The sequence below is a fragment of the Carettochelys insculpta genome, chromosome 19 (genome assembly GCF_033958435.1).
Source record: "Carettochelys insculpta isolate YL-2023 chromosome 19, ASM3395843v1, whole genome shotgun sequence".
NCBI classification, from domain to species: domain Eukaryota; kingdom Metazoa; phylum Chordata; order Testudines; family Carettochelyidae; genus Carettochelys; species Carettochelys insculpta.
In genome coordinates, this window is record NC_134155.1 from 23,309,546 (window position 1) to 23,333,938 (window position 24,393).

General features: G+C 46.3%; 1 protein-coding gene across 2 annotated transcripts in view; it reads right to left on the bottom strand.

Annotated features, from left to right (window-relative positions):
• The window catches only part of HIP1 (huntingtin interacting protein 1), a 135,522-nt gene that overhangs the window by 60,681 nt on the left and 50,448 nt on the right, over positions 1-24,393 (bottom strand). Inside the window, exon 1 of one of the 2 annotated variants that reach the window (XM_075013447.1) lies at positions 19,535-19,927. The exons of the other annotated variant lie outside the window; for it this stretch is intronic. Within the exon in view, the coding sequence (XP_074869548.1) occupies positions 19,535-19,552 (18 nt within the window). The 5' untranslated portion in view covers positions 19,553-19,927. Of the gene's footprint in view, positions 1-19,534; positions 19,928-24,393 lie in introns of those variants that run through there. 2 annotated transcript variants of the gene reach the window in all.

Below are 24,393 nucleotides of genomic sequence, written 5' to 3' on the forward strand. Positions count from 1 at the left end.
GATTGCGATGTTGGCTAGAAGCACCAGATGCTTTTGAGGAAGCTAAAATAAATTCTGCAGTTGACGCTTGCGGCATAACCTGGCTACAGGGGAAATTTCCTTCTAGCCTGTTCATTTTGCAGTCAGTTTAGGTCCTGAGGCAAAAGCATGCAGGATAGCAGCTGGAGCCTAGTGAAACCTTTAAAACACCACTCTGCCCTTTCTACATATCAAACTTGCATTTGTAAAAAAAAAAAAAAAAAATATATATATATATATACACAATTAAATGTGAGAACTACTGGTCATGCACCACATAGTGGAAGGGATGCAACACGAAGCTCAGGACAGGCGTCTCCTGCACTGGTGCACGGTGCACACAGGAACCAGCCTATACAGCTCCCTGCCTGCATCCAACACAAGGAGCAGGCTCTGAAGCTTTGTGTTTAGCATCAGAAGACTTCATGTGCTGGCACCGGCAATGCAGGAAGCTGGACTTCAGTGCCTGGGAACTTTCAACCTGACTGTTAAACATCACAATCAGTTTGCATTTCTTCTTTTCGCTTACTCCTTTATGAAAGCACCACAGTAAATGAAGAAAATAAAACCAGCCCCACGAAGGAAGGATGTTTACGTCTGACCACTGGAGTGTTAAATCTAAGGCTATCCAATCAAATCAGAGACGGGCCAGCAGGAGTCGATCACGCTCCCTGTTCCCCCAAAGCGAGAGGGAAGAGCATGCCCAGGGTTTGGGTTGGGCTAATTCAAATAGGCAAACAAGGGCCTTTATCGAAGCGTGTGAACATTACACTGCACATTTGTTCCAGACTGAGCTGCATGTGGCACTAGTTGGCACTTGTCAAGCTAGAGTGAGGTTCCTAAAACCCTACCAGCACCTAAGCGAATAGCCAGATTTCCAAGGGAGAGGAGAACCCGCAGTGCCCTCTAACTTTCAAATTTCACTCAGGAAGAGGGAAGCTGCTCTAAATGTAGAGGACAGAGTGACAAAAAGGTGGGAAAGAAGTTGTAAGGCAAGACAGCAGACCCTAGGACTCAGGGGGTGTAGGTAGAGAGCTGCTGCCCTAACTCAAATAATGCAGAACAGATTTTCTTCTCACTGAGAAAGTTCAGACCAAAATGTAATCATCAAGTACCTGAAAATGTGCCACTTAGAGCAATGGTCACCAGCCAGCACATCCAGATCTACTGGTAGATCCTGGAATCTCTGACAGATCTTGACTGGCTTGGCTAGGAGGCGAGTGTATGCAGGCACTTCAACTGCCCTTCCCTCACTGCTATGCTGCTGGGGGCGGGGCTGATGTAGGGGTGTCCCCCTTCCCCTCCCTTATATCTTGTCTCCATAGGGTGAGGGAGGGATATGACAGGGCTTGGGATGGAGAGAGCTTGCTTGCAAATGTCCCAATGTCTAAACTCACTCAGCGTATTCAAAAGGGCAATGCACATCTGTCTGTCTCTCACACACACAGACACACACACACACACACACACCTAGCCCAACATACACTTGTCTCGTTGTTACTTCTTTCAAATGGTTATTTTAGGTTTTTGACTGGTCTGTGCATTTCATCATTTTTATTTCTTTTCTGCTTAAATTTAATTCTTTGAATAGTGAGCTCTAAAATGCTGAAGTTGTCACAGCTGGAGCAACTATCTTCATGGTAATTTTTTTTGAGAGTAAGTATTATATCTAGGTTTTTGGCTGCTACTGCTGGTGCACAGTACTTCAATAACAAACTACATAACAAAAATTCATTCTGTGTGTGGATGGAAAAAAAATTAGAGGGAGCACCACCAGGGAAACTCTGCCATGAAGCCTCTGAGGTTCCCTGCCAGTCCCAAGCCCAGGTGAAGGAGAAGCGTGGGGCAGATGAGTGATGATATGCTGACTGTGAAACAACAATGCAAATGAAATCTGATGCCAGTACAACTCAATGATAAAAGATGCTGGCGCAGACGGTGCCTGCATAAACAAGGTCTGAGACATCAATTGAGCGATTGGCGTTGGGTCGATAAGGTGGCTACCGAAAGAAAACTATAACTAAGACACACACTATCAATTGGAACATGAACGTCTGAACACTCTGGCTGACTGGAAAATTAGAGATGCTTTGGAAGGAGATGGAGAGATACTGATGAGATATACTTGGACTGGCAGAGATGTGTTGGATGGCATTGAGAGCGATGTGTGGTTGCAAAGTGATTTGGTCGGGGAACAAAACAAAGTATGAAGTAGGAGTCAGATTCCTTCTTAGCAGAAGAGCATTGTTAGGATACAAACCGGTGAGTGCAAGAATGATGGTGGCGAGATTTGAAGCAAAACCATTCAATATCTTGGTCATTCAGATGCACGCACCAATGTCGGACAATACAGAGGAAGAGATTGAGCCATTCTACAAAGACTTGACAAAGACACTGGAGGAGATACCGAAGATAGATGGGATGATCATCGAAAGAGATTGGAAAGCGAAGGTCGGAACAGATAATGAAGGTTGGGAGAGAGTCTTGGAAAGGTTTGGATATGGAGAAAGAAATGAACAAGGCAAGAAACTACTAGTGTTTGCTACAGAGCATGAGATGGTGATCGGCAACACGACATTCCAACAAAAGGACTGTAAGAAGCGGACATGGCAATCGAATGATGGGAAGTCCAAGAACATGATAGATATGATCTTGATAAGAAGAAGATGGGTAACATCAGTACTGAACTTTCCAAGGAGCAGATACAAACTCGGACTGCAGTCTAGTGATCGCAAACATCAATATGAAACTCTAGAGAAAGTGTAAGACACAGTTTAAGAAAAGAAGAGACATGACGAGGTTAGGCAAGGAAGAAATAGGGAGTGCATACAGAGCAGCGCTCGAAGAGAAGATTAGGAATGTGGCCTCAGAGAAAGACCTAGATAAGAGAGTCAAAGGGATAGGCACAGCAATAGAGGAGGCAATTGAGCAGACTGCTCCAGAAGAGAAGATCAATAAGAAGTGCATTACGCAGGAGACACTGAAGCTGGATGAAGAGAAGAGAGCACTGAAGATGAGAAGGGATGCAGAACGGCACGACAGTGTGAAATGCAATCAGGTAAGGAAAGCAGCCAGAAAGGATAAGGTGAAATGCTTAGAAGAGCAGGATGAAGCTATAGAGAGGTATTAAAGCAAATGTAAGACCAGGGAGATGTATAAAATGTTTAGGAGTATTAATAAGAAGTGGCAGCCGAAGCAGATGGCGATCAAAGATGAGAATGAAGAGGTGCTCAGGAACAAGGAGAAGATTGTGTAGCACTGGACGAGATATTGCACCAATCTATATGAAGCACAGTTGGACCTGAGTGTCTCAGACAGACTAATCGAAGAACTGAAACAAATATCTCCGCTGAGCGTCAAGAGTGAGACCGATATTTCGAAGGAGGCAGTAGAAAAAGCAGTGAAATGACTAACAAACAAGAGCTCTGGAAATGATAAGATCACGGGACAGATGATTAAATATGGTAGAGAAAATATGATTCAGGAAATACACTATGTAATAGAGCATGGAAAGAAGGGAATGGATAAGATCTGTGCTAGTGACAATACACAAGAACGGACGTGCATTGGAGTGCAAGAACTACAGAACGCTTGCCCTAACAAGACATTTAGGCAAGTTGCTGATGCTGATGGAGAGACTAAGATTGCAGGCAGAAGAACATCTAACAGACAAACAAGTGGGGTTCAAGAAAGACAGAAGTACCATACAGCAGATATTGACACGAAGACTGATAGCAGAGAAAGCTCAACGAAATAACATCTACACTTGCTTCGTTGATTTTCAAAAGGCATTCGGCAGTATAGATCAGAAAGTGACTTGAGTGGTGTTGCAGTCATACAGATAGGACAGCAGACTGATACAGTTGTTGAAGGATATCAATGACAATGAGGAGGCAGCAGTGAGAATGTGCAGGGAGTTGGGAAGTTGATTTAGAAGCAGTAGAGATATGAGACAAAGATCTGATATCGCCAAGTATCTTCATCACGCATCTAGAGAGAGATGGACAAGATCAAAGAAGAGGTAGAAGGGATATCTGTGCACAGGGTAAGGATTAACACCTTGAGGTTCACAGATCATATAATTATCATTGAGGAAGATGAGGAGAAGCTAGCGAAAACGTTGCAGGTGCTAAACGGGGAAGGGTAGCAGTACAGACTGATTACGAACATTGATAAAACAAAAGCAATGGTATTTGGAGATAAGGAAATTGGAAGAAAAATCAGTGTAGATGGGATGAACTAGAGAATGTAGAAAAGTTCACGTATCTGGGGAACAACCTAACGTACAATCTAGTCTGTAAGGAGGAAATAGTGACTAGAATAGTAAAAGCAGGAGCAAGGTTTGAAGGCAATGGATAAGATCTGGAAAAGCAAAGTGATTAGTTTAGGAATGAAGCTGAGCATCTTGAAAATGTGTGTATTCAGCAGCATGTTGTACAGATGTGAGACATGGGTGATAACGAAAGATTTGAAGAGAAGAATATTGGTGTTCGAGAGGAGTTGTTATAGAAAGATCCTGAGAATAGGATGGATGCAGAAAGTCACCAATGAGCAATTATATAGGAAGATACAGCCAAAAGAGAACCTACTGCAGAAGGTTATACAATGCAAGTTACAGCTATTTGGTCATATTTGCAGAATGAACAACAAACGAAAAAATCAAGACCCTGGTATTCAGCATAATGGATGGTTTGAATAGGAGAGGCAGACCCACAGAGAATGGGTACATGATACAGTAGATTTCTGTAGACCAGCTCTGCACCAACTAAGCTTCTCCGCACTGGACAGGGAAAGATGGACAGAAACAGTAAGAGAGGCTTCAGACACTAACGGGCGCTGAGCCCACAGCTGTTGATGATGACCAGCATGGAGTCTCTGGGAATTGGACTCAATCACCTGCAGCCCTACTGGGAGATTGGCTCCAGCTCTCTGTTCCTGGATTGTCAGTGGCCAAAGACAGCTGTGGGGTGGTGCATGTGGATGGGAGTGAGAGTCAGCATGCTGAGCGCCCCCCAGCCCCCAAGAGGCGCTGTTGGACATGCTGGGCTTTTTTGGGAGTGGCAAAGGGCCACGGTGGGGGTGAGCCTCACTTAGTGCCACTGTACCCCACATCAAACTCACTCCCAGAGCCTGCACCCTGAACTCCCTTCTGCATCCCAATCCCCTGCCCTAGGCTCAGTGCAGAGCCCTTCCCACACTTTGAACCTCTCTGCCCAAGACCAGAACCTGCACCCACCTGCGCCCAGCCTAGTGAAAGTGAGCGAGAATGTGGAAGGGGAGGATGGAGTAAGCAGGGTGTGGTCTCAGAGAAGAAGTGGTGCAAGAGTGTGTCCTTGGAGAAGGGACCGGGTAATGGCTTTGGGGTTTGAGGGAGATCCCGGATTACCCTGAAATTCAAAAAGTGATTTTGTGCTTAAAAAGGCTGAAGCCCACAAGTTTTGAGTGAAATCTCCACCTGCTTACAGTACCCAGTCCAGAGAGCCATAATGTAATGCGCTGCTGGTGACAGCTAGCTTCTAAGCAAAATAAAGTAAACTCCTTCATATTTATCAGAGAGGGAGCTGGGTTAGTCTGTATCTTCGGGAAAAACAAGAAGTCCTGTGGCACCTTATAGACTAACAGATATTTTGGAGCATAAGCTTTCATGGGCAAAGCTTTTGAGTCTTTGCCCACAAAAGCTTATGCTCCAAAATATCTGTTAGTCTATAAGGCACCACGGGACGTCTTGTTCTCTTTCGTATTTGGTATTCTATCATCCGGAATTGTCAAATAACCGGCATTTTAACCACAAATAAATTTTAATTATTTCCATAATTACAGTAGAGAGCAAGTAAATACCGATAAAGAAAATACAGGTAAGTTCACAGTGTACAATGCTACTGTCGTTGGTAAATAAAGAACTCTGCATGCATTTTTGTTTCCTAATACCTAATCTTGTTTTTCTTTTGCGTTATGCATTGCTAGGTATACCTTTCTATTATCCAGAATATTTGAGTATCTAACAACCTCCAGGTCCTGGGGCTACCGGATATGAAAGAGTTTACTGTAGTATCAAGCTTTGTCATTACATTTTTGTGCCAAACCATGCCACTCCCCAGTTCCGCCACGTGAACTAACAGAGGGCGCTATGAGTGAGGGCTGCCCGCTTTTAAGGTGCAGGGCACCTCTCTGACTCAGGTGGGATTAAGCGTGAAACTGTCCAGCTAGTACCTCGAAATAGTGCACCCTTTTTGCATTTCCCCACCAGCACAAGTAGCAGTGGCCAGAGACTGATGCTGCTAATTCAGACTCCTGGCTGACTGAGGTGACAAGCACAGTTGAGACACACGATCACGTTAAACCAGCTTTGCTGAAAGGGACTCCTCAGCACAGCTGTGCTTTGGTGAATGAGGTCTCTTGGGCTGCCTGCTGCAGCAAGTGAAAGCCAGGGAGTCCAGGGCACAGGGAGCCTCATTTTCTTGCCTCCAAGGCCGTTCAAGAGGCACGCTCTTTCCCGGAAGGGAATATGCATGGGACTCAGCATTCTTAAGGACAAGAGTTTCCTGGAACTGCAAAGGGCTGGGACCTTTCGGCGTGCCACTGAAAGAGGAGCATTGTAAAGCACTTCCTGCTCCAGCAGCTCTGTATGAAGTGGGTTCCGGAGAGGCAATTATCGGCAGCAACACACAGGAAGGCATGCTTTATCCCCCCAGCCCCTCCCACATCCCCCCAAATAGCAGCGTTACCCAAGGGAATCATAGCCAAAGAAAATGCTGAGTATATTCCTAGGGCAAACAGGGCACCGGAACTGCCCACTAAGCGCAGACAGAGCTCTGCTCAGTCACATGCCCATCAAGTCTCTTGGCAAATGCCCAAGACAAGATCACAGACCAAAGTCCTGGAAGCACTGACCTCTCCAATCTGCTGATATGTGGAGAAAAGTGGGGAGGGGGAAGGAAATCAGTGCCTCCCAAATGACTCCCATCTTGTGTCTCACTGAGGTCCCTCAGCCATCCATTCCTCCAGCAAGAGCGGCCATGGTCCAATTTAGAAGCCAAATTCCAAGCTCAAAAAAAATCCCAGAGCTGGTTCCCAAACGGGCTTTCCTGTTACTTTACAGGAAAATTCTCTCAATTTAAGACCCCCTACCAGACCAACAACATGGGAAAGACAACGCAGCACTGGCAGCTCACCTCCACCCTGAGGTGACCTTCCTCTCCTCACATGTCCAATTCACAGGCACGAGGACACAAGCGGATGTTTGGATCATTTCAGCACTTTCCAACAGAACTTGTGGTGGGGAATCTTTGGGGGCACCAGAAGCCTCTGAAGTGACTCCTAACCAGCCTGCTGCAGGAGGACAATGCTGACTGACAGCTCTGGGGTTTGACCACAGCATGTCCTGCAGTTCCCTGGCAGCGACCGGACTCTAAGGCTTCAAAGCACAGTCCACCGTGTGGACATCACTATTTTGCATACCTCTAACATCTCACCTCCAGAAACCCAATTTGAGGGTGAGCTGGACAATCAAGCACTGGTCCAGACCAGGCAAAGAGGGTCAGTCTGGAGAAAGATGGGGCCAACGTTGTGAAAAGTAGTCAATTACATCATGTAAGGCAACAAAAAGCCAGCGAAACCCTGACCTTCAGGTGAAGCCAAAGCCTACAGACATACCTACCCTCTGCCTTTAACTAACTAAGGACACCCAGTGTCTGGTGCGCCAGGCTTTATGCGTGCTGCTCCTTTAATTCAGGATGTGACTACATTTGCTCTTTCACTGCAGCTCTCTCCAATACACACCGCAGATTTCCCATTCAGCAAAGCAACCCCCCTGGATGTCAAATGCATTCAGTGTCCCTCAAAGCCACTGGACGTTGTAAGTGTCCATTACTTCTCAGTACATCCCTTCTCAACTCCCCTTACATCTGGGGAGAGCTCCCAAGCCAGACACTTGGCAGAAGGCATGAGCTGAACCTTTTAGGAAACAAAGCTGCAGTTGCCAGCTTTTCCAAATAATTTATCCCAACTTAAAGCATCACCTCCAGACCCTGGGGAGGACAACTCAGGATACAGAGCTTGGAAGGAGAGCAGCTTCACCACAGACATTTGAGCTAAAGAGGCACATGCATTTCAAAATACTGTCTGCCCGCTGGACCAAAGGTCTCCTAACTGCTGCAGGTTACAGGATTGGACATTGCTTGTGGCATATCCACTGAGAAGGCAGAGGGGATGAAGCAGCTATCCATGGAGTAGGCAGAGGCATCTCAAATGGGTGTAGCCCAAGGACAACACTGTGCTCCCACATAACAAGAGCGGTATGAAACTAGCCTTAGTGATTATTGCAGAAAAAAAACTAGGTAAAAAAAGGCTAAGGTATCTCATAGCAGATCTTGTTCAGCCTTAAAAGCAAAACAGTTCTCCCTAAATACATTGTCTTTTGTCCAACTCCCTGACTGACAAGTCATCAGCCACCGGTCAAGGGGGAGGACAAGTCAGTTGCAAGTAATCACACTGCAAAGAGGTGGTGGCTATTTCAGGCACTTTCAGACCAGGAATAAATGCCCTGCATAAGTGCCTCTTCCTGAGGTTAAAGGGATGCTGCTCCTCTGCCTTGGTTAGGGGAGTGAGAGAAAGGTTTCTTGCTTTGCTTGTGGATGAATAGCTCCTCCAGCTGCTTCCTTCACAGCCACTTCTGGGAGAGTTCCCTGCCTAGTTCTGTAGACCAGGATGCTTCTTGCTCATTTTAATCCTATTGTAGTTGCTGGAAGATGCTTCATTCTCCAGGTCAATCCCAAATGCATGTCATACCAAGCTTCCTGGGGAGAGCATCACTCATGACCAGGCTGCTTAAGATGAGACATTAATGCAGAAGAGCGTTTGTGCCGGGATCTGCAAAACCCAAACCATTGAGTGCTCACAGGCTTCTCAGAACTGGGCTGGAAATGGAGCTTCCCAGCACTTATAAACATCCTGCTAACACAACAGGACCATGTGGACAGGAACCCTGACACAACTGGGTGAAACCTCAGTCAGCTTCCTGTGAAAACCACCATGGGGCAAATCTGGAAGTGAAAGGTCTGCTCCACACTGCAGTAACCCTGTAGAGCCAGGGCAGATGGGGTGGTATCTGTTCCTCTACAGTGGGGCAAATTTCATAAGCATTGCATGCCTCCCACTTTTACGGAGGAAAGATGTTGCATATCAGTTCCTCTTTTCAAGTAATGATGCAAACAACTCAGAAAACCTGAAAGGCAAGAGAGTAGAACACTTATCAGCTCTTGTGGCTCAGGCTCCATTTATGCAACAAGTAGAATAACGGTGTCAAGGGCCAGGTTACAACACAGTTAAGAGCTGTAATGTACTCAAAACTTAACAGCATTCACATAACTGAATTCGCCAGAATGCAGAAGCATTTTTAACTGGATTCTACCCAAATCATAAGAACAGCTATACATGGTCAGATCAAAGGTCCATCTAGCCCAGTATCTCTTCCTCTGACAGTGGCAAATAGCAGGTGTCCCAGAGAAATTAGCAGAACAGGTAATCATCAAGTGATCCCTCCCCTGTCAACCATTTCCATCATCTGACAAAAGAGACTAGGGGCACCATTCCTACCCATCCTGGCTAATAGCCATTGATTGACTGACCATTCCTCCATTAATTTATCTAGCCTTTTTTATGTTTTAATTGCATTAAAGTCTTAGCCTTCACAGCATCCTCTGGCAAGAGTTCCACAGGCTGACTGTGTGTGCATGAAGAAATACTTCCTTTTGCTTTAAACCTGCTACCTATTAAAGCAAGGCACAATGTTGTAACAGGACCCCAATTCTGTTATACCTGTAGTGTACACGGGGTCTCTGTATGCCAGAAGCAGAAACAGTAACACTGAAAGCTGCAGGTACACCTGAAGCAGAGTAATGAACAGTATAGAAATCACCACCCTGCAGTGAAGAGTCCAGGCAGAAACTCTCAGAAAACTGTAGAGGAAATATTTTGCCCAATATTTGGCACCACGAGTAGAACCTGGCCAGCACGCTGTTGGGTTACCAAAGTTGCGTGCATTTGCTTCCTGTCCACTTCATTAACGTGTTACAGGAAGTACTCTCTTTCTGTGTAAATTGCTTTTGGCTGTGGTTTATTTGACAACCTCAGCCCCACCCCATGACATTTCAAAAGAGCGTCTGCAGCAACTTTTGGGAATCAATCCTAAGACACTTAATGATGGACACAAAAATGAAGACATCAGAATTAGCAGACACCAATACTGTAGCCTAGGGTCGGACAGTGAGAGCCAGTAGGAGAACCCAGAAGTATTACTCCTACCACCATGCTACAACCTCTAATCTATCAATATAACATTTGCTGCATCAGGGGCCTTTTTGGAGTAGTTTAGATATCAGAATTGTGCGGACAGCCTGAACAAGATGACAGCTTTGAACCATAAGACTACAGGCTGAACCTCTCTATTCCAGCACTCTCTGGTCTGGCAACATACATGGTCCAGCATGATTTTAGTTTGCTGGATGTCCACTTATCTTGGGTGTGACCAAGTTTCCTGTGGTCCCATAAAGTTTGTTTATACTCACCAGTCTTGGCTTTCAGTGTCTTGTGTTGTTATTTAGCTCGAATTTACCCCAAATGTCTTCTAAGAACCCAATAAAGCAGTGGAAGTGTTCGTAATGCTGCTAGACAATATTGACCTCCCATGGTTTGACAAACTCTTCGGTTCAGCACTAGTCAGGTATTGAGGGTGCTGGACTAGAGAGGTTCAACCAGTACCACTCACAGCATGTGTTCACTTAGTATAAACTATTGAGGGCCAAAGCCTGCTAGGTGCTGAGACCCTTAAATTCCATTGATGTCAGTGGGAACAGAGGTATGTGGCACCTGGCAATATTTGCATACATGACAAATGTAGTGGAAAGGATGGAAATCTCTTTCTGGAAGTGTCATGGAATGTCCCATTCTCTCTGGCCAATCAGTGCTAGAGGCTTTGGGGGCTAAGCAAGATGGTGGGGAAGGGAGGGTGCTTATTGGCTGGCTGAGGGAGCAGAGAAGGGGGTAACTAATGGGCATGGAAGCAGCCAGTGACCCAACTATTCTGCTGAAATTAAAAGACACAAAAGGTAAAAGCACAGTGGCCATCACCTGAAACTAGCACTACATACGGGTCACACGGAAGATACATACATGCAAATCAATCAGCACAGCAGGACAGAGCAGGGCACCATGGCAGCAAGGTCAAAATATGTCTGTCTCCAGCAAGGGAACCACACTCAGAGTGACCATAATAGCGTTCTAGCCACGAATGTGACAGCAAAGATCTACAAGCAGAATTACAACCAAAGCAGAATTATGGCAGGATTTCTAAAATAGATCTCTCTCTCTCTCACATTCACTCTAGGGGTCTCAATTTTGCCAGGCATATCCCAGAAAAGTTACAAGCTTAGTGTATTTTGAATTGCAAATCTACCATTAGGCAAAGAATTGTTCCAGTTAAGCCAGCAGCGGCAGAGATTTCTCAGGTCTGTCTCCTTTCACTTCAAAAAGGAAATAAACAACTATGGAATCCCACACCACCACATATGATTTAGAAACACTAAATTTAGGACAAATCCTCTTAGTAAAACTCCTCATTTCTCCTTAACTCTTTTCTAAAAATGGCTTGCTAAAGGTTGGGAAAACTCTCCACAAAACATTTTCAAGCAAGCCACATGGGACACAACACTAATAGGGGCCCCACCTAAGCCAAGCCATGAGAAAAATATGGTCCCACAGGAGGTCTCTGTGAAATACGTTCAGTTATGGCCACAAAGCCATCTCTCTCTAATCCCACAGGACTGAGAGAGTGTGTTTTGAAAGGAAAACTTCTCAGATTTAAATTTCTCTCTTCAAACACACACAGGCAGATGTTTCAGTTAACACTGTCTCAAAAATGGCTTTCCTCCACCAAGTGTCATAAAGAAACCTGAATAAATCTCTGAATGATTTTAACATGCTTGGGAGTGAAGCAATCTTTTGGGGATAACGAGATGCCCTCCTCCATGGGAAGCAGAGGTGCTCTGTGCTGCCTGGGGTTCTCTCCTCAAAGGAATGCTGGAGCAGACTTAAAAAGCATGAGAGCTCTCAAGCAGCACAGCTACAATGACCTTATACAGTAGCAGCAAAAAGAGCACAGCCCTGTTCTTGTACTCCATGTGAGCAGTACTGAAATGGAGAAAGGAGGAACGTGCAAGACAGATCAGACCACAGAGGCAGGTAGCGTGCACAGAGATGCAGATGAAGAATAACCCACAACCTTCCAATTAAGTTCTAACCAGTGCTCCTCAAGAAGAGGCAGCAAGAGAAAGGGACACAAAAAGATACCATTCTTTCCTGGACATTGGTCTATGGGTCCCAGGCACAGGATGAATTTGGAAATGGGGGAGGGGGAAAAAGTGCATTCTTCCAGTGCGGCCAGAAACCAAGCTTCATGAACTACAGAAGGCAAAATGAGAACCACTCACAGTAGATCTTTATAATATGTTTGCCCCTCTAACTTGCCTGCCTTGATCAGAAACGAAATAGTTAATGTTGTGGACTGGTAAATAATCAGCATTAGGATTCAGAGTGAACACTCTCATTCAGATGAGTGGAGTACTCGCATGTCTCTCAGAGTTACAGTTTCAGGCTGCCTGCAGCCTCTTGCGTATATTACTGTCCTGCAGATGCAAATTACAACAGAACTTCTGGAAGACAAAAATGGCATCCTCCAAAGGAGCCACCACACCGAGAGGTTATGAACTGCCGCTTTGAGCCATGTTCCCAGAATTTAAAGCTCCAGGGACAAGTTGCACACCTTCTGATTAAGGGAAGAATGTTAATGCGACTAATGGTACCAGCTCTTGTTGCTGTCAGAGCATAGGAGCAAGAGGCAAACTGGGGATTGGGGGACAAGTCCAGGAAAGTAAGAGAAGTGCCTCCTGTCAAAGTGAAGGAGAGCTGCCTACACAGCCAAAGTTGGGGCAACAGAGGAGGGGCCAAGTCACCAGATAGGTGTTTGTACTTTGACCCTTCTATTAGCTGCTGTGCTCTTCCCACCCGTGGTAGGACAATGGCCAGCTCCGGCAGATTTCTGAAAAGATTGCTGACTTGGGGACACGCACATGGGGGGACTGTCTATTAGAAAGGGCAGTAGCGGGCTTGAATTTTCATTTGGCTTTCAAACGGCGCTTCCAATCTGAAGACCCAACTTACTGTCAGTGACTCAGAACCACAAGCTCTTCAGAACCATGAGCACTTCACACCAGCTAGGGCAGAGGGCTCCCCAAAGCAGTGACAAGTATGGGAAAATGTATGGTAGGGGTCAGAACAGACTGCTGGTCAGGGTCACTTGGGGCAAATCATGTACTCTCGATAGGATTACGAGGCTGTTGTGTGGGTGTGCATGAATGTTTCAAGAACAGCACTTAACAGCATCTTAAAAACACAGCACTGTAACTGGGACATGTACAAGCCTCTACACTTCAACTTGAAGTGTTCCAAAACAATTGGGTGAGCATGGCAAGACAAACCAACACAGGTAAAATGTGAGGAGACGCTATTCTAAATTACGGAGAAGGTATCAGTGGTTTCAGTGCTGATCTCACACTGCTTGGGAAGAGATTACTGACTTCTAAGGTTAATTTAATTTTTCACCTACCAATTACCACCATATGTCTTAAAGCAAAACACAATGCAAGAATTATGAATTCCTGTGTACATTGCCTCCGCTATGTAAGACATTTGGGCTTTGTCCATGAACCACAGAATGATCAATGGTCATCCAAAAAGTAGTAAGAGACATAGCTCTCCTCCACTTCAGGAATTCTAGAAAGACCCTCCACTCTAATCATCCATTACAGTACAGTAAACCCTCATGTTACACATGGGTTGCGTTCCTGCAACCCCGCATAACTCAAATTTTTGCACAAGTTGGTGGGGGTAGGGGGAGGACGGGAACCAGGCTGCCACCTGGTTCCCAGTTCCCTGCCACTTGCTGGTCAGTTTCCCAGGTCCTGCAAGCCATGGGGAGCTGGGAACCAGGCAGCAGCCTGACTCCTGGCTTCCCTTTCCTCCCAGAGCCAGGAAACTGACCAGGGCAGTAGCCTTGCTCAGTTTCCTGGCTCCAGCCAGTGGAGGGAAGCCAGGAACCAGGGGCAACCTGGCTCCCCTCCACTCCCTGGAGCCAGGAAACTGACCAGAGCTGCCACACTGGTCAATTTCCCGGCTCTGCAAGCTGAGGGGAGCTTGGAGCCAGGGTGCCGCTTGGTTCACAGCTCCCCCTATGCTTGCCAGACCAGGAAACTCAACAGGACTGCTTCTCCCTGCCTTCCCCCAGTGGCGCTGCTGTCAGGCTGACAGTCCTGCAGCTGGGGGAAGGCAGGGAGAAGGGGCTCCTAGACTGCCTAGCTGCACGCATCTGACGCATGGCAGCCTGTGCTTAACTCATGTTAAAGCAAGTTACGTGCAACTTGCTGCAGCATATTTCGAGGGTTTGCTTTATTAGCTTCAGCTGAGCCCAATCATCCCTGACAGGTGTGTTTTCTCAGACCCTGTCAGGGGAAGCAGCCTGACTCTTGGCTGCCACCACTGACAGGAGCTGGGAAACTGGCCTATCTCCCAGCTGCCCACCACTGACAAGGGCCGGGAACTGACCCACACAGCAGCGTGGGTCAGTTTCCCCACTCCTGTGAGTGGTGAGGAGCTGGTGCCTGGCTCATGGCTGCCACCTGCCCACAAGAGCCAGGAAACTGACCAGCACTGCTACACTGGTCAGTTTCCTAGTTTCCCTGTGTGGTGGGCAGCCCAGACCCAGGCACCAGCTCCCTGACACTCAGAGTCACATTAACTCAAGATTCAGGCAACCTGAGCGCACATACCTCGGGGTTCTACCAAACAGGAAAGGCGATTGGGATCTGATGATGAACACAGAGCTAGCAGAGTCATAGAAACGGAATCATCAACATATCAACATGCTCGTGGGTCTCTGGTTGAATCTTCCTCAGGACTTTGAAAAGGGAAGGAGGAAAGATGTAACTGCCAGTGAAAAACACATACGTGCAGATTCCTGCTCACTTGAGCAGAACTCACTTTCTTACCAGCCCTACATTGACTGGGTGAAGAGGAATGAGCAAATATGCTTGAAATCTCTCCATCCTTCCAACAGGGCAACATCAAAAGCATAAGAGGTGGGAGAAAGGAGAGCTCCAGAGCCACATATGTATGGACCAAAAACTTTGCAAAGGAGGCCAAAAAGAACATCTAAACTATGCAAGCTTGGGATTTTTCCAGCCCAGAGGCACTCTAGATGCAGAAAGGCCTGCCCACAAATAAATAAAGCACATTTCTCACTGCAACTTCAAGCCTTGCTTCCACTTAAAGCCAGGAGCAAAGACACTGGAGCTCTAAACCAGAGAACACATATTCAGACAGAAGGCAGTTCAAATGCTCCCAGATGGGAAACAAGGTGGGCTTAACTCTAGAGACTCAGCTGAACCTGCAGAAGGGTGTGTGCGCACAGGGCTGTCAAGGGAAAACTCAGCAAGTGATCTGGTCAGAAAGCACCTCAGGAACCAGAGAATCCAGACACCTTAGACCCAAAGATAACCTTAACAGGCTCCTATGACCTCCTAGATCCTGACGAAACTAGTGTGCTGGTGGCATGACTGTACACCACCGGCACACTTGTGAAGAAGCACTGTTACTCCTCATGCACTTAACATGCAGGCTGCACTTAATTTCAAGTGTGCCAGACAATGGCACTCTCGTACTCCACAACCCTAAATAAGTCTTCCAAACTTGGACCAAAGGGGAAACTTTTTTCTCTTCTCAGCTGAAACACTACTACAGCAGGCATCACAGCATTTTGATCAAATGCATAGGCTATCTAAATTCAAGCCTTATGAAACTTCAACAGCTCTATACTCATTTCACAAAGAGACAGGCTTGCATGGCTTTTATACTGACACCAGAGACACCACACATTAATGTCAGTGATAAACATCTTGGATCAAGCACACTGTTTTTGATCCCTGTTCTTATCATCGGCTTTCCCACTGTGCTCCTCCCCAGAGCCTACAAGTGCACCTTGAAAAACAACAAGAAGTCCTGTGGCACCTTATAGACTAACAGATATTTTGGAGCATAAGCTCTCAAAGGCAAAGACCCACTTTGTCAGATGCCTCTTGGACAGTGCTGTAACACATTGCAATAAATGGCCACAAATAGGCATCAATACACCCCTACAGCTGTCAAATCCAGACTAAAACTGAGGCATGCGCGATGGTGGTTCCATGATCATAAGAGATGGCTGAAGAACAGAGCAAAGCAGAGCAGATGGTGGGAGATACAGGCAGGTAACATCCACTCTTTCTTACTCCTTTCCACAGTTTGTTTGGCTTGTTAGGTAAAGCTGTAGCTTCTAGACCAGGGTTCTGTAGAGATACTTTTGGCTTTGGTATCAACTCCTACTGTTACCAAAGAGAACCTAGAGGAGCCGTGCTAGTCTATATACTATCAAAACAAAAAAGCAATCAAGTAGCACTTTAAAGACTAACAAAATAATTTATTAGGTGAGCTTTTGTAGGACAGACCCACTTCTTCAGACCATAGCCATACCAGAACAGACTCAATATTTAAGACACAGAGAACCAAAACCAGTAATTAAGGAGGACAAATCAGAAAAAAATGATTGGTTCTCTGCACCTTAAATACTGAGTCTGCTCTGGTATGGCTATGGTCTGAAGAAGTGGGTCTGTCCTACGAAAGCTCACCTAATACATAATTTTGTTAGTCTTTAAAGTGCTACTTGATTGCTTTTTTGTTTTCAAAGAGAACCTCTGTGCCTCAGCATCCCACACCCATCAAGAGAGGATTACAATATTTAACCGCCTCCCAGTGGCTTGTGAGCATCTGTCAGTTAACATTTCCACGGCACTTCAAAAACTAGGAGTACCAAGTAATTGCTAAGTATTGTTTTTACCCTTCCCAGCTTTGAACTTTCAGAAATCAGCATAACACTCTGGCAACAAGTCAGTAAAAACACAGACAGAACCTTCACCTTATTTTTGACTGGCACAAGCTAGGATATTCCCAGGCAGTGCATCCTGGTGAGTTATTGCACTTCTTGAGCAGCGGTTTCCCCAGAATAGCACCCATTGGTCTTATCGCTTAAATATTGATACGAGTCTGACGTCACTGGCAGCCAATCACTGAAGCTGGTGGCCCATTGCAGATGCAGTTCAGAAGCATGCCCAGACGCCCGCTCTGTTAGCAGGGTTTTCTATTTCATATGGGGTTTTCATGCAACAATAACCTTTCACTGAGCACTTCTTTGTTTAATCTCTGTGCTTGCAGGAGAGAAGGTCACTGGTCCCCTGCGTTTTCAACGCACAGCGTGTAATGATAAATCTCTCACAGCCTCTAGAATACTGTCAGTTTTCTACCAAACCAAGCAGCTGGAGTGTGCTTCAAAAATAAGCATTTGGGCATTCTTGGTATTTATAGGACACAACAGAAGCCAGAGTCATTCTGGCTCTGTCCCCTTCCCTGAGGGCGTGGAAATGGGCACTAAAACTCTGTATCCATGAATCTAATCTCTAGAGGAAATTTTCAGCAGCAATTTGGCACCACAAGTCTTGCATCTTGGCAGGGGGTTTGAAGAGATGACCCTTTATCTCCTTCTAGCCTATGATCAAAGGAAAATTTTGCTGAGCAAGGAACAATATTTCAGTCCTTACAGCACCTTCCACTCAGGATGAAGCTTGCCCCGTGGGGTTAGCCAGTCACATTCTCTGACCAAGAGTTTATTCCGCAAGATGCTGCCTGACACTACCTTTCCAAGAAAGTAAAAATGAAGCCATGCACAGTGATCTCAGTATATTATGCTCCATTTTGCCATGCTTTAATTAAATTTTAACTGAATACCCAAAGACTTTCCCTTACTACAAAATATGCTTCATTTATGTGGGCGAGCAGCATGCTTGTGAATTAAGCAGCTCTTAAGCTTGAATCCTAACAGAGTAATGCATAGTTTCAGGTGAGATAAAACCTGACATCTAATCCAGCACATGGATAATCAGACTGAATGCAGCAACCGGAGTTTTTGTCAAACTGCTTCCCCCAAAACTCCCTCTGAAAAGCAACAGAGAAACAAGTCTTAATAAAAAAAAAAAAAAAAAAAGAATCCCTCGCAACAGAAAATAGGAGGAACATTCATATTGCATACATGTGTTTAATTAAGAATCATTCAGCCTAATGCCTGGTACCTCAAATGTGCCAGTAACTAAGAGTTGCAACCCTGTGGAAGGCTCATGCTGGGACCAGATCCTCAAAGTGCCCTGGTGCTTTTCAGGTCTCTGTTTGGATTTTTACCACCACGAAAGGGAGACTGATCAAGAATAGGCATCAGGGCTGCACACAATGCACAGTGAATTGTGCTAGACTGTCTCCTCTCCCCACTCAGCTCTTCCAGTGCACCTGTGTCTGACCCACACTGGCCCCTGCCGTTCCAGTTCTAAGCTACCCCATCAGTCTGCAAGTAAAAGCCTGATTTGCAGAGATTATTATTTACTATTTGCACTATGAAAGGTTAATGTACCAGCTGAACGCACCACCTAGCAATCACTCCAACACTATTTGTGAACGGAGAGTGCATTTACATCCAGTACTTGCCTTTGCTCTAAACAAAAGGCAGGCACCATGGAACTCAGCTCCCTGCTCCTGTTGTACACAAAGATCTCTCTGCAAAGCACAGAGTGGGTTTAGAACCTTGCCCAATTGTACGTAAAAAAACCCCTCACAACAGCACACCACACATGGAGACTCATGTCCCTAAGACATAACATGGATTGGGTTAAACTAGAAGGCAGAGCAACAGGGGAAAAAGAAGTTCATATGGATAGATGTGAGTGAATCCCAGTTCTCAACTCTCAAATGAATCAGGCAGAGGGGCAGAAACTTAAACCACAGTAACACTTTCATTTGAGGTTCAACCCCAAAAAACCTCCCAACTGCACAGAGTACAAGCTTTGCTTTGTAACAATTGCCCCTTCAAAATGAAAAAGCAGTATGTGTTTCCCCCACATATGAAATCAAGGGGAGCCAAATTCTGGAGTCTCTCATTTAGCAGAACTCCCAGAGATTCCTTAAAGCCTCCAGAATGTGGTGTGGTGATCCTGAGAAATAAGTACTTACTGAACTGGAGGCTGAGACGGATTTGGGTAACTTTAGGGCAAACGCCTGAGACCTCCCCCCACAGCTCTCCCCCATCCTTCCTGTGCACTCTCACAATATCAGTCTTCTGACTTTCCCCAAACACAAGCACACACAACAGGGGCGAACTGGACAGGTAGAGGACAACAAAATAAACTGAATGGCAAGAAAGAAGCACTTCAAGATGAGGGTGCTCCCAGGAATGCAAGTGGAGAAAGGGGATTAAAAGTTGCTCAGGGAACAAGACAAGTGCAGTGGGGATGCTGGAACTGGAAACATGCATTAAGAGCAGCTGTTCACTTACCATCTTGCCCACCTCCATGGCCAAGGGCTGCTCCTGGCTCCCTCCCCTTCAGAAATCCTGAAGCTCGAAGACCACAATCACCCGGAAGGCAGAGCTCACCCCGTTCCCTGAACGCTCAGAGGCTCGGCAGATTAATAGGGTTCTGAAAAGCCCATGCTGGCGAGCTTGCAATCAACAAGCGCCATCCGACTGGAAATGCTGGGGAAGAGGAAGCATGCAGAGAGAGAGGAAGGGCTGGACGCAGGGCCAGCTTGCAGGCTGAGGAGCGCCCAGAAAGGAGACAGACCGGAGCCGAAAGCTTCGGCTGGAAGCACAGGCGAGGTGAGAGGTAAAGCACCAGCTCCGAAAAGGCCAGGGCTGGCGCAGCCCACCCCCTCCCCCGGCAAGGAACTGGGAAATTCTCCGGCTGCCTGCTCGTAGCGGATCATCCGAGCTCAGGAGGAGGAGAAAAAGAGCCGGGTGGCTGGAGCCTGCCTGCTGCACTCAGCCACACGCTGGCGTGTGTGATTTGAATAACAAAAGAGCTCCTCTCTCCCAGTCAGGGGGATGGAGCCGCTATTCAGAGAGCCGGTGGGGGGGCGCAGCGGGGGGACCGGGGCTTACCGAGACTCAGGCTCAGGAAGTGGAGGCAGGGCTCTCCAAAAAGTGGGATGGATTTAGTCTCCCTCTGCACAGATGCTCTCTGTTACCACACCCCCCACCCGCCCAGACCGGGCTTTGCAAGCGTTGGCAGCGTCTTTCCAGGAAAGGTGCCCCGGGGTTCCACAAAACAATACCACCGAGGCCCTCTCCTTCTCAGAGGTTTGTGCCGAGGCTTCTAGGCCGAAACCAAACGCTGGGGGGAGAAGAATGCAGACTAGCAGCAAGGGAGGGGGCTGGGTGGCCCTTAGGAGGCTGATCCAGGCAGTGACTCCAGTCTCCAGGCCCTGGCTGAACTGGCTGGGAACACGCTGGAATCGTAGAATACTAGAATCAGAGAAGACCAGGACATCCATGCCAAAACAAAGCTCCTTCTGCACCGCGCAGTGGTTGTTCCAACGCTACTGTACGCTCGTGAAAGCTGGACAACACACAAGCATCGTTTGAAGGCACCTGAACAATATCATCAGCGCTGCCTTAGGAGAATCCTAAATATCCCTTGGGAGGACAGGCACACAAACACTAGCGTCCTGGAAGAGTTGGACAGGACCAGCATTGAAGCCATTACTGTTCATCAACAACTTCGCTGGACTGGTCACGCGGTTGGCATGTCTGATCAGCGTCTCCCAAAACAGATTGTTTTCTGAGTTGGAGGAAAGACAGGGAGTATTGGGGGTCAGAGGAAGTGATAGGAGGACATGCTGAAGTCACACATGAAAACCACCACTTGGAAGAACCTTGCCCAAGGCCATTTCTGGGGGTGGAGGGGGTGTAATTGGAGAGGTCCTGCCACAGCACAGACAAAGAGAGGCAGAGAAGACATGCCTCCAAAAGCTGCCAAACACCTGCCCCTTCTGAAATAAAGCCTGTGGCCCTGGAATCAGGCTGGTCAACCGTCAACGGACTCACAACTAGGAGGGTGACATGAAGACGTCCTACTTGTTATTGAGTGACTGCCAAGAAGAATCCTAGAAGAGATCTCAAAAGGTCATCAAGTCCAGTTCCCTGCCCTCTCAACAGGACCAAGCACCATCTATAAAAGCTGTACTTTGGTGTTTGCAAATGGCCTGAATGTCCTCTCGTGGGGAGGGGCCAACAAGCAACCATCTTTTCATCCCAGGAGCAATCTTCACGGGAGCAATGAGGCAACTGAGCTGGTTACCAGAGTCCAGATGTTTTTGAGGCAGTTTGCTGCTGATTGGCGGCACAGTCCTTCTCCATTTCTGGCTGATTGATCTGTCCCTCAAAGGAGCAGCCGTGCGGAGCAGCAGAAGGAAGGAATATGCAGGAAAGAAAAAGAGAATATTTACTGGGAGGGTGGGGGGCCTAAGTGACATTGTTCAGACAGTGCTTTGAAATCTGCAGCTGAGAGGCATTAAAGATGGACAAAGGATTATTACTGTGCTTCCTTAAATGCCCTAATAATAGCGCCAAAGAAGGTGGGAGGAAATATACCCCACAAGGACATGGTGCCAATGCTTTGGGGAAGGGGGCAGAGGAGGCCAGACAGCAATCATTTTTGCACAAGCCGCGGCGGCTTATGGTGAAAGAGAAGATGCAGAAAGTAAAAGGATAGCCACATGGAATGACTTTACGTCTTTCCCTCTAATCACAAACCTTTTTGGGCAGTGAAGTCAGTCACAGACCCAATGGGACAGCTGTCCAGTTATTGCCAAAGTGAACTGCTGTTGACAGGGTCCTGCAAGTGGGATGGGTACCAACATGCATAGCACTTGGGCTGAGAAGTAAGAATCTTTCATGTCAACAACTCAATCATGTTTGATGAGCAGGTCACAACTTGGCTACCAGAATACAGTTGTACTTCTAGTGTAGACAAAACCTTAGGTCCAGGAAGAGAGCCTCAGGAGCCTCATTCCATAATCCAAGCAGGACCGTTCCCTTTGCAATCTACAACCAGTGCATGGGTGGGGCTTGTTCTGAGCTCTGTCCTTTGATCGATACATTTTGGCAGGAACACCAAATGAAAATTAGATACACATTATGACTACCTGAGATAATTGGATTGCAGTAGCATACTACCACAGAAAGCAGCAATTTTGCTTGTATTTTTGCTGGTGCCGATACACAGCTTGATTGCAAAAGGCAGCTCTGCAAAATCATTGCACAGCAACCATAATTTAGATGGCCTCTCACTAAGGGCTACAGATGCCTATATCTCGCCACTCCAGGCAATGAAATCTGTATCCCCCATGCCAGGGACAAAGGCGTGTTGTCAACAAAGAAAAGAAAGTCATTTCTGGCTGGACCTGCCAAGAGCATGGCAGCAGATGTGCCTCCCACCTGAGCCTTGTTAATCAGCAGAGGGACCATGCTAGCCACAGCCATCAAATCACACATTAAGACGAGATGTTCTCTTAAGGGACTATGAGTAAGGAGGCAAAGTGTGAGGGCAAAGCTACGCAGGCACCAGCACCATCTGACAGCTCCCCATTTTGGCTTTAAAAGTATAAGCAGTTTTTAGCCACGCGTTTCTCTCTGAAGCTTCTTAAGTGAGTGATTTCCAGGCAGTAAATTAGCAGCTTTCAGCCTTTCCAGACTCCTGTACGCCTTTCAGTCTGATTTGTCTGATTTGTTTTCCGTACATCAGGCCTCACCTCACTTAAAAATACTTGCACAGAAAATCAGATATAAACTACAAGAGTGTCCCAGCCCACTGTTACTGAGAAATTGCTGATTTTATAATTTTTGCCATAGAATTACAAAATAAATCAATTGGAATATAAATATTTTATTTACATTTAAGTGTATTCTATATAGACCAGCATAAACAAGTTACTGTATAAAACAAAAAGCAGTCAAGTAGCACTTTAAAGACTAGCAAAATAGTTTATTAGGTGAGCTTTTGTGGGACAGACCCACTTCTTCAGACCATAGCCAGACCAGAACAGACTCAATATTTAAGGCACAGAGAACCAAAAACAGTAAGCAAGGAGGACAAATCAGAAAGAGATAATCAAGGTGAGCAAATCAGAGAGTGGAGGGGTGGCGGGGGGGAAAGGTCAAGAAGGTCTTGAAGGTCCTCTAAGTAAGCACAGCTTCCTCTCTGTTACTAAGTTACTGTATGAAATTTTAGTGTATATTGATTTGACTAGTGCTTTTTGTATTTGCCTGTTGTAAAATCAGGCAAATATCAAGATGTGTTGACGTACTCCAGGGTACATTTCCGTGGTTGAGAACCACAGCAGTAAAGCATCTGACCTGCTCCACTCCCTGTCTAAGGCCCTGTGTATAATGTAACTGAAAACCACTCCAATTCCATGGAGTCACTTGGAATTTCACATAGCTCCAGGTGCACTGTGAAGCATTCAGCTGCTTTGCTTTACTTTACCCAGGTCACTGTTTTGAAATAAGCATGCCATACAGTGGTTCTGTCACCAACTGGTCTAAGCAAGTATACAGGAAGTGCAATAGACAACCTTTTAAGTTATGCGATCACTGGTTTTAGAGGTAAATTCATACTGATCTCTCTTATATTACATTCCTTCTCACTGCAGTCTGCATGACAACAGCTGCAGAATGGGAGAATCCTCTACCACAGGTGGCTGGCAGGTAGGATACCAAAATACAGGAAAGTCATTCCACAGACAGAAGTAAAATCTTCCCTTCTTTCACGCAAAGTTCATAGCATGCAGGACATCAGCCTGGGTTGTATCTGCTCTCTCAGTTTATACATGAGTAGCAACAGCTAGTTCTCTGGCCGTAATGCCCTCCTTGGCTTAGTAACTAATGTCTCCAGAAGCATTTCACGCAGGAAGGGTGTAACTTCTAGCTCACAATGAGTTAGCTCAGCCCAAGCTAGCATATTAAAAATAGAGGTGCTAGTGGCTGGCAGGGACCAGCCCCCAATTATATACCCATCCAGCATGCTAGAGGTATACTTGAGATGGCTATCAACTCCCACTGTTTGCAGCCCTATAGCTACACCCTAATTTTGGCACAATAGCTTCACTGGAGCTAGTGCAGATCTTTCTCCTCAAACTGAGAATGACACGTTCAGTATGAAGTGTAAACTTACACACCACAGTCTCCACAATATCAATGTAATTGTTTAGTTCTAGTGCATGGGTATCACTGCCCTCTGCTGGGTAGTATGAGAACTACTCAACTTCATAAACATAGGTCCCACAAAGCTAACAGATTCTTCTTTAGCTTAATTGGTTCTACACTTTTGGAATAACAAGGTCCAAGTTCTGGCCCTA